The sequence below is a fragment of the Neolamprologus brichardi genome, chromosome 13, assembly GCF_056152115.1.
Source record: "Neolamprologus brichardi isolate AB-2024 chromosome 13, ASM5615211v1, whole genome shotgun sequence".
Lineage (NCBI taxonomy): Eukaryota > Metazoa > Chordata > Actinopteri > Cichliformes > Cichlidae > Neolamprologus > Neolamprologus brichardi.
The window spans coordinates 2366276-2377500 of record NC_142116.1 but is presented as its reverse complement, the minus strand read 5'-3'; the positions used below and the strand labels follow the sequence as shown (position 1 = coordinate 2377500).

Sequence of the window (11225 nt, the reverse complement as noted above, 5' to 3'; positions counted from 1 at the left end):
CTAGAGATCCAAGATTTATGTGAATTTAATAGGGGTGGGGAAAAAATGGATACTGTGTAGTATGGTGATATTTTGTTTGCTAATAATGTATGGATACAGGGACAGCAGAAATCGATATTTTGTTACAAAAAAAGGTTTTTGTGCTCTGACTTCAGAGCATGTTGATCCTTTTTCTGAGCAAGAATCCTGACATTCCTTCACTGTCCAAATGTGTTTAACTTGTTTATGGCAGCAATAAACATGACAGTTTACTTATTTTAATTTAAGACATGTTTTATTTTAATTAAGTTTAAAACTTTTTTATTTAATGTAAAATTATATTTTGTTTTCATTTACTTTCAAATTCTTCAGTTGCTGAAGGGGCTGCATAGTTTTCATAAACTGCATAGTTCAGAATAGCTATAATTGTACCAGATGGTTGATTCAGTTAAGTTGGACTAGACTGTAATACAAACCGTTCAGTTTGTCAACAATCAAACTGAAATGAGAGAAAGACTGAGTGTGAGACTTTGATATTAGATAAAATGAATATTGATAAAGTTTACCTTTATGTACAGAATCTGAATATTTTTTAAAAATATTTTTTAAAAAATCGCAATAATATCATATCGTGGGATTCGTGGGATGTATGGTGATTCCCACCTCTAGAATTTAATAAATTTGACAAGCTGAACGCATTCTGTACTGTACAGGAGACACGGCACGAGATTGAATAATCTACAGCCAATCAGGAAGCAGAACACAATGAGACGTAAAAAAGTGAACCGCATTATAGCGAGGGACCACTGTTCTCTAATTTTATTTCCCCTCATACACAGCATGTCATGGAAGTAAAAAAATTGTATCATCGGAGCAGTGAATGGAAAAATCCCACTAAAATTGGTGATAAATCGTTAAGTAAAACAAATAAACTAATGAAACTGTGTAAACTTCTCTTTGGTCCACCCAGTCCTGGGACGTGTGGGTGAAAATCCCCTGATCTCCAAAAGTTGATTCTGTTCATCTGGACGTAGCATCATGAGAATTTGCATAATTATGATTAAGGAAGTGACCTCACAGCCCATTGTTCCTTCAGTGGGCTGGTTTCAGTCATTATGCAAATGTGCTGTTTATAAGATTGGAAACCTGCAGTCAGCTGAGACTGAAGACGTTACCTGGATGAGTGACGAAACGTTTCTCCCACAAAACGCTACGTCCAGATGAACAGAATCAACTTTTGGAGGTTTATTTTCCTGGATGATTGAGAATGCATCAAGACGTTTTAAAATCTCCTGATGTTCCAGGATGAGTGAATGTTTCCTTTTAGTGTTAAACACCAGCTGATGAGTGTGATGAGTGTGAATGACAGCAATGAGGAAACAAACTAAGATCTAAACCCTGAACTTTTATATGAATAAAGTCATTTCAATGATGTGAGTGTGTGTGTGTGTTGGAATGTGAACATATAGAGTAAGATAGCAAAGCTGTACCTGTACAAAAATATGCAGCGTCCAACTTGTTTGTGACTTTTATGACTTTTTATGTCTTTTTTTTTCTGCAATTTGTAGCTTTGAGACCAAAACAATCAAAAGACGTTAATAATAACTTGAGATGTTTTCTCGTTCTGGCAGCAGCAGGCTGAAAACAAAGAGAGCTCTGCTGCTCTCACGGAGAAACCCAGGAGTGAAACCATTGTCAGGAAGTCTGGAAGGAAGGATACCAGAGCGTCCGTCAGCAGCCAGGTAAGCTGCTGAGAGGACACGAGTGCAGAAACAACAGCTGTGTACTGAACCTCCTCCTCCTGTGGTCTGTAGATATCCCCTCACACACAGTCCTTATTAGAGTCACAAACCAGTGTGTGAGATACGTGACAGAGCTGGGGAGTGGCGAGAGGAGATACGCTCCTCTCGCACGCTCGAGTTGGCACGTGTGCTTGAGCCGCGGCTCTTTTGAGTGGCTGTGACCACAGTGGTGAGTTTGCGTGTGCTCAGTTACAGCTGCGTTAGTCGGCCCACTTTATTCCCTCTACTTCACCTTCTCCCTTTTTCTCCAGAGTAATAGTGACAGTGACACACAATAGTAGCCACTTCCTTAAGAGTTAACGTCATAGCCATAAATAACATATTACAGAAGATTTAACACACATGTTTTGGTCATGTCCAACTTTAAAAGCCTACTGGTCAACAATTTTCAAAACACTGTCTGAAGCATTGAATGTTGAGCTTCAACCCAGTGCAGCTGTGGGTATATTTGGTGTCACAGATAGACGACATATAACATTAAGGAAGAGTCATAAAAACATATGGAAGTCAAAAAAGCCACGCAAAGCAGCTCTGTGGTTTAGTGACCCGACACAGTTTATATTGTGATTATGATTAACCTTGTCAAAACTATTGTCCTTTAAGTGCACATCTTCAAATATGGTGAATTTCCTTGTGCCTCATTTAAATTCACTTTATTCATTTATTTATTTTAATTGTTTTCCCTCTGGATCGGCGTCCAATATGTTTTTGGGGTGGGCTAAATATATAAAAAGGAGCATTGTGGCCTTGCTATATCTATATCTTTGTACTACATTGTTGATGCTCAATAACAAAAAAAAGAAATAAAAAAAAGAAAAAAATAACATAAAACTAAGGCAGATTTGGCAATTTGAATTAAAACACAATGCAAAAACCAGACTGAGATATAATAACAATACTGTGTATTAAATTAATGATACAGATCAAACAGAGGCAACAGGAAAAGGTCAGATACAGTCTGCAGCTGAGGTCATGTGACTGGAGTCATCAGAGCGTTCTTCCAGTGCGGTCCAGCAGCTCTGCTAATAATCCAAACACAACGTTGGCTTGATTCAAAGACGAGCCAGCAGTGAGTTCTGCCTGCAGCTCAGGACCCCCCCCCCCTTTGCCTTTTCGTTGAACCGTGCTTTTGGGCGACTGAATTTCTGCATCGATTAAGTTTAAACTTTGAAGTTTTTTGTGTTCATGGCACCAGTCCTCGTCTTGGTGACCTCACCACAGTTCTTCCTGTGGTGGCCGTACCCTCTGTGGCATCTTTGCTCTTTGTGTGAATTCATAATGTTCTTTATGGCTCTGGCTGCTTTGGTGCACGAGTTTTGAATCTGACAGACCCCTGACGGTGTTGTCCAAAACATACTCTCAACTTAGTCCCTCGAACCTGCGACGGATCTCCAGCAGGCGTCACTGTTTCCCCTCTCTCCAGCCTGCAGTAAACAGAAGAAAACAAAAGAGGCTTCTGTTGGAGTCCTCATTATCAGGCACTCAGAGCACCAGCTCTCAGACTTTAGACTGTAGGTGGTTGCACTAGAAGCCAATTGGTTTCTGCCAGTTCTGGACTTGGTCCAAATTCAATTTCAAAGAGAAGGCAGCTTGATGAGTTTTTAATCTGCTGTGTTTGGCCAAACACTCTAATTCCTGTCTGCAGCCTTTACCACACCTGAGATTTTACTACATCCAAAAGGAATAAACCAAGAAATCCAAAGTATTTTACGTAAACACTAACAGCACATATAAAATAATAATCTAAGATTCACGTGTGAAGTCAGTTTTAAAGCGTTCGTGCTCGAGGTTCCAGCTGACTGAGCCCATTCACAGCATGTATGAACCTCCTGAATGGCGTGTATGCAGATATGTGATAAACTGCCTTTAGAGGTCAATAAGTTGCAGGACTCCACGCAGCAACTTTTCCCGTATCTTTCACTCTCAGAAAAAACTAATTTCGACTTTCGACTTTTATGCTCAGTGTCATTTTTTTGCACGGCCTTTGTTTTTTCCTTGTCAGCGAGTCTTTTCACGGCGTGCAGACGAGCGCTTCAGAAGTTGTCGTGGTGTGCTTTTCATAACTGGAACTGTTTTGAGTCGCCGTCTGCTTCAGTGCGGCTCGTGTGCTACAAAGCAGGATTTGGGGTCAGCGAGGTGACCTCAGGGTTAACCCTGAGTTTTCAGGGTCACAAAGGTGTTTGACTTCCTGCTGGGGTGCATCGCCGTGGTAACTTAAGCCACACACCAAATGTTCACCTGAGCAGGTTATCATTAAAAGCCAAAATCAACACATAAAAACCATCATATAGCGACTAATCTGTTGGTGTCGCGTTTCCTGGACGATCCATCAAACCTCGACTCTGTGGGACGACAACTTTCCTTCACGAGCATCACTGAGACATGTGCTCATGCAGCCGTCTTATTCCTCGTTTTTCCACTTAGCTGTGAATCATTTTAAAACAATTAACCTGCACACTGTTACATATTGTACAAAGCCTTGGTACCAGGTTGAATTTGACTTCTGTTGTTTTAATTGTTCCTCACTCGCTCTCAGACTGGTTAACGCTGCGGGGCTGCAGCTGAATGACATCTGAACAACATGGAAACTTAACTACATGTCACATGTTTAAACGATGGCGCTGTGATAGTCGTCTCACTTGCTGCAGAGATTTTTAATACGATACAGCCGTGGCTCTGTGCCTTTTGTGATGTCGCTCCTTATTTTAACCCACATCACTTCTGATCGGCCTGTTCATGGTCACCTTTCACACGAGGTGATTTACAGCCGACGGCTCGACTTTTCAATTTGATAACACTCAGCAGTTGCGCTGACTGGCCTCGACACCTTTATTGTAACAGGCGGAGAAGCCTCGATCGCCAGACCTCGTGACATTTCTCTCTCAAGTGATGATGAAGTGACCCTTGACCTTAAGCCCACATGTTGTCCCGCAGGTTTTGAGCGGCTGTCCGTCAGTCCTGGAGTCCTCTGAGATTTCCACAGAGGAGGGCAGAATGAGTCGCTTCCCTCGGCCCGAGCTGGAGATCTCCTTCAGCCCGCTGCAGCCCAACCGCATGGCTCTGCGCCGGCAGGGAGAGGAGGGCGCTGTCACCGTCAAAATCACCCGCTCGGCACGCAAGAGGAAGAGCGGCGAGATGGAGAAGGTAAGAACCAGTAAAATGAAAGTTGCTCGTCATCAGGATTATCGAGGAAGTAAAAATCCTAAATTAGGAGGTTTATTTTTGTTATTAGCTGAACTTTACATTTAATATTTCCCACATTTCCAAACAGGTGCAAAATAGTGCGCACGCAAACATCACACTTTAAATGAACCCACACTCGTAACAGCGCGTCCCTCCAGGTTTCCCAGAAATAAATCAAATGGGGGAAAAACCCACCTGCACACAGAAGCCTGAGCCGTGATCCAGTTACAGTTTCCAGTTACAATCAGCGGTGAGGGTTGTTTATTTCTCCACCATGTTGTGTTCAGAAGATCTTCTCTCAGCTCCATTAATCCAGCCGGTGCTGGCTGAGCACGGTTGTCCTAACACGCACCTTCTGCAGCAGCAGCTGTAAACAGTGTTAGGTTTGTTGCTTTCTCTCCAGCAAAGAGAAAACTAACAGCTGTGACGTGAAAGTCTATTTATGCTTATAGGAATTTCTGCACTTCATAGCCAAACAGTAAAGCAGGCAGCAGTTATTCAAGTTTAGTTTTTTCTAGTTGGTTTGTAGTTTTATTTCATTTCAAGTTTTTGTTTTACATTTAATTTCACTTCAGTTCATTTCCAGATTTGCTTGTTTCAGTTTTTGTTGCGTTACCGTCATGCACAGTTCACAGCTTTGTGGAAGGCAGTTGGTTCAGTCCTGCAGACGAGCTCCATAGAAAACGTCTGTAGTTTCTAGGGGTGGGGGAAAAAATGGATACTGTGTAGCATGGTGATATTTTGTTTGCTAATAATGTATGGATGCTGGGACAGCAGAAATCGATACTTTGTTACAAAAAAGGTTTTTGTGCTCTGACTTCAGAGCATGTTGATCCTTTTTCTGAGCAAGAATCCTGACATTCCTTCACTGTCCAAATGTGACAGTTTACTTATTTTAATTTAAGACATGTTTTATTTTAATTAAGTTTAAAACTTTTTTATTTAATGTAAAATTATATTTTGTTTTAATTTACTTTCAAATTCTTCAGTTGCTGAAGGGGCTGCATAGTTTTCATAAACTGCATAGTTCAGAATAGCTATAATTGTACCAGATGGTTGATTCAGTTAAGTTGGACTAGACTGTAATACAAACCGTTCAGTTTGTCAACAATCAAACTGAAATGAGAGAAAGACTGAGTGTGAGACTTTGATATTAGAGAAAATGAATATTGATAAAGTTTACCTTTATGTACAGAATCTGAATATCGCAAAATATTTTAAAAAATTGCAATAATATCGTATCGTGCGTTAAGTATTGTGATAATATCGTATCGTGGGATGTATGGTGATTCTCACCTCTAGTAGTTTCTACACAGATGCACAGAAGCTCTTAAACTAAAGCTAAAAGTTTGCGCTTCGGTCGGGTTTGACTGGTTGCTAATTTAAAAGCTTCCTGGTGTTTTTAATGCTCTGCTGGATCTTTGAGTGGTTGGTTGGTGACGAAGAAGTTTTGCTGATGTTTTTCAGAATCACTCTGACGTAAATGTTTCCGGAAACATCTGCAACAGAGCGCCGCCGCAAATGACCACAGATGCACATAAAATGTGTCCAGTAGAAAACAAAGAAAAGTAATTTTTATTTAACATATTTGCCACAACAGTCTCACAAAGAGCTCCGTGTAACTGCCAGGAGCTGAACGTTGTAGTCTGCATACTGTGTAGGCAATGTGTGACTCACACAAGTAACAAAGTCGATCCATTCCCATCTGTGCCATCTGGAAACGGATCACATACGTTTTCATCCTGTGAAATGGTCAGCGCTGCGGATGCTCTGTGATGCTCTTGGAAACCAGCCCCAGAGTGGGCTGAAGGGGCTTCGTGGAAACGGCTCTCACACGGAGGCATGTACAGAAAAGTGAAGCTGCACTGGAAGCTGTGGGCCTGCGCTTAGGTCGCACTGTTGGCTTTGACCATTGTACAACTTCAGTTTGTTGCAGAGAGGAAGCAAAACCAATGTGTGTGCATCTAAAGAAAACATAACAATCATTCAGAGTGAAATATGGAAATAGAATATTTTAAACATCGAGTAAGCTTCATTTTTAGCGCCAATAACATCCAAGTGATTCCTTCAGATGTAACACATTCAGTGCAGATGATAAACACCAACACATGTAGCAGCCACATGTGTTGGTGTTCATCATCATAAATACCAGGAGACACACGTTAAACGACCCCACACTCACAGCAGACGAGGTCGAGTGCAGTTTATTCGCTTCATTCGACGTATCGCTTCCTGTCTTTGGCCCAAAAGATTAATGCTTGTTGCAGACCTGTGTGTTACAGATCATTCACTGCTTCTGTCACGCTGACGGATTATTTTGAAAACTTAACATGGCTGCGTTCAAGAAAATGATTTTTTAAAAATATGTTGATGTAAAGTGAAAAATAACACTGCAAATAGTTCTTTGTTGTGTTTTTAATTGATGGCGACTCAGCCCAAAGTCAGCGTTTCCTTTCTCTGTCCCTAAATGATTTTTATATGTGCTTCCACATATAGCCACACTGAAGTGTTCTGCTTTTCTCAATAACATTAGACGCAATTTTCCAGACCTGTCACCGCGTTGCTCCTATAAACGCCACCTTGTCCTTATTTCCATATAATCACAAGAGGCAATGTGTTTGGGAGGCGCTGATAAATCCAGAGTGCTGAGGCATGAAAGTACCTTATGGCAGTAATTCATACTCACACGTGCTCAGTGTTTTTAAGTTTACTACTGACAAAGTTAGTTTAAAAGCAGCTTTGTTAAGACCCAACAGTAAAGTTTCCCATTTAGAGCACGCCAAACTTTGGGGTCGGGTCAGGGTCGGGTGTAAGGCGCGTCTGGGTTAAGAAATGTCGTCTTCTTTGGTCATTACCCAGAGCTCGTGGTTGTAAGAACGTAGACTGACCTGTAGGTCGACATCTTTGCCTTTACACTCAGATCTGTCTTTACCGCAGGAAGAGACTTCTCTATACAGGAAGTCCTGAAAATGCACGAGAACCTTTTAAAGCAGCAGCATCACTCAAAGCCTTTAGTAGGATTTGGTTTTTAGTTCAGTCCAGCAAATCACACCGACGCTTCGCAGCGACGAGGAGCTGTTTATGGAGGCGATTTGTTGTGAGAATTCTGGTGTGTTTTGCACTTTTCTGTTAAAATGCACGACTCTGATCAGTCACAACAAAAACTAGTTTGGGGGTTTCTGTGATGTAGAACTGTGGACTATATTTAACATCTCGACCTTAACCTGGCACGTTCACACATTCAGGTTCTGTCACAGTGACACAGCTCGTATAAAAGCTGACTATCCGACATGACTGCACTGCTGTTACACGTTCCTCTCCTGCTGTGAAAACAACTCGCTTTTGTGTTCATCATATCTTTCAGTTTGACATCCTTGCTCATGGACTCGTTGGCACTGTTTGACAGCAGATTTCACAGGTTCAGGCAACAATAGGAACTGTTTGTGACCAAGAGCAAGGGCATGAAGGATGATGTGAACGAGGGCTTTGACCATACAGAGAAAAGTAAAACCAAACGTTAAAGGAAATTTGGTTTACGGAGATTTCTCAAACATTGAAACAACAACAGGACGATGAGCTTTCACAGATGAAAACTTATCACCTCTATAGTAAGGGAACATGGTGATTGGAGAAGTGCATTTCTCCAAAATAAAGTGTACAAAGATGTGCATTTTAACGACAGCAGTCACCTCCGGTTGTTGTCGTAGTTTTGTAACTGAATCTAACCAAAAAATGAATTGATACGTTTTATGTAAATGCTCTTCAGACTCCATTTGCCTGATCCGTCATGGCACTCGAGCCCTCTTCACTCCACAAAAAGCGCACCTTGTTGAATAAAAGATGAAGATCATATTGAGTTGGTACCAGGAGGAAAGCTATTTAGAAACTAAATGATTCAATGTTGTGATGAAGCAACTTAAGATGTTCCTCACTCGTGTGTTCTTCATTCAAACTTTTGAAAATTGGGGTTAAAAAAGGGCAGACGAGTAGGGCAGAGGATTATTTGCAATAGTAGTGCCAAGGAGGTACTCGAGTGTTCGGCACTGAGGCCGCGTAATGGTCTGTGTGAACTACATCTCCGGTTGTGTTGTCCGACCACGTAAGTTGGATAATACTGTTAATGCCGTTCAATGGAAAACAGACAATAGAACTTATTTTGAGGTGACTGCTGTGACACCGATGAACACGCACATTATTATAAAATGGATTACAATAGAATTAGTGGTTACTATAATGTGTTTGAATTTGATCAGCACTTTGTTATAATGTTACAATATTAAGCATTATTAAGGTTGGTAATGGTTCATACCCCTGGGAAGGTATTAGCAAGTGTTTCATTTATCATTTATATAGCATTACTACTTCTTAGTATGCCTTTTGTAATTATACATGTATTATTATGACTAGGGCTGCCACGATTAGTCGACTAGTCACGATTACGTTGACTATCAAAATCGTCGACGACTGATTTAATAGTCGACACGTCGTTTGAAGCTTTGTAAGATCCCAAAAGACACAGGAATAAGTAGTAGGATTTAAGAGTGTAATAACGGACTGAAACAGAAGATGGCAGCACTGCATGTACAAGGATGCCAGCTGCCGTTAAACCCCGAAGAAGAAGAAGCTGTGTCCCAGAATTCATAGCGCAGCCCAGCTCAGTTTCCAACAATGGCGGCAGCTAGTTAGTTTTAATATTACTCTTATTATTCTTTCTGGGTCACAAAATAAACGTTTAACATATTTTCAGGCGAGAATGTAGCTGTGTAAACCTCAAATATCTGCTCAGTTTATCAAGACACCACATATTTTCAAAAGCGCTCCGACGTTTTCGGAGACGTCTGTTACCCACTAGCTCGATAGCTAGCCGGGGGCTAGGCTAACTAGAGCCGTGAGAACACCGGACTCCCGGCAAATCGTTTTCAAACCCACCGCCATCTTTCACTACTCAGGTTAAACATGATATATAAGTCACTTAGATAACTTAAAAATGTTATTGTTTGGCTTTTTTTGTATTTTATTTGTTCCTGAGTAAATCGGTTTGGCTGAGATTAAAGTTATAGTTTTTACACAGCTGAATAAACGTCAAGCAGACAGCTGATTATCAGAAGTGTGAGATGCTCGAGAATTTACTCCGGTGTCCTGTTATATTTTAGATAGCAAGGAGTTTATTAAACTTCACCAAAACAATCTGCAAATTTTATTTAAATTTAATAAACTATCATCTTGTCTTTATTTTTAGTTAGCACATACCTTAAACACTTAAAGCTGTAAGCTAATGATAGTTATATAAGAGCAGATGCTGCTGGTGCAATAAGCTGCACGTTTTACGTCCAATGGATGATGATCTGATTAGTCGACTAATCAAAATAATCGTTTGTGGCAGCCCTAATTATGACTATGATCACGATTACTCCTTACATATTTACAGCATGTTCAGCAGTGATAGCTGTACACGCTGTAACAGTAACAGCAGGATAAATGTATCTGTGTTCATACATACTAAAGAAGAGTAATGATATATAAATGATGAGTCATTTACAGCAGGTATAAATACTCCTGCTGCTGTTTTGGTAGCAGCAGCAGGAGTATTTATACCGGGGTAAGAGCCGTGCCAAAGTAATTCCACTAATGACTGTTGTTCTGCTGACTGGGCTCAGTTCAAGAGAGAAAACTGGAACAAAAACAGAAGGCAGGGAAGTAATGAAAAAAAAGATGAATGGCTTTGTGTTGGGAAGGGGCTGAACCGATGTGACGTTACATCAGATTTTATTCTCGGTATCTGGGGCGCTTCAGTCAACATTTATGAACATGAACACCGCTTTTAAAAGGCAGTCTAAAAAAAACCTCACAGAGACGCTGAGACAAATTCTGCACTAGATTTATTTGTTTGTTTGTTTGTTCTAAACACTGAGACGGTCTAATAAAAATCCTCAGTTAAAGCCCAAATGTTTCACGGAGTAGAAAACATCAATGCAGGCATCCTCATCTGTGCATACAGAAAAATAAGGCGGGAGGTTGTGGAAGAAGAAGGTCTACAGGAAACAAACGAGGGGGAGGAAAGTTTTAAAATCAGAGTGAACTGGGCCAGTATAAATTTGAGGAAAAGTGCAGAGGGAGGCAGAGGCAGCGCCGAAAATTGAGAGATTGGTTGAGGGTAAGGAAGGAGAATGTCAGCCAGGAAGGAAGAAAAGAAACAAGGCAGACGGGAATCACAGAAAAGAGACAGCAGAAGGAACACAACAGCACAGTCGAGAGGATGGT

The 11225-nt window shown here is 40.9% G+C and overlaps 1 protein-coding gene across 2 annotated transcripts in view; it reads left to right on the top strand.

The window, feature by feature from the left end:
• The window catches only part of kif20ba (kinesin family member 20Ba), a 71735-nt gene that overhangs the window by 35055 nt on the left and 25455 nt on the right, over nt 1-11225 (top strand). For both annotated transcript variants that reach the window (XM_087849966.1, XM_087849965.1), the window contains exons 29-30: nt 1611-1721; nt 4716-4925. In XM_087849966.1, the coding sequence (XP_087706092.1) occupies nt 1611-1721; nt 4716-4925 (321 nt within the window). The remainder of the gene's footprint in view (nt 1-1610; nt 1722-4715; nt 4926-11225) is intronic.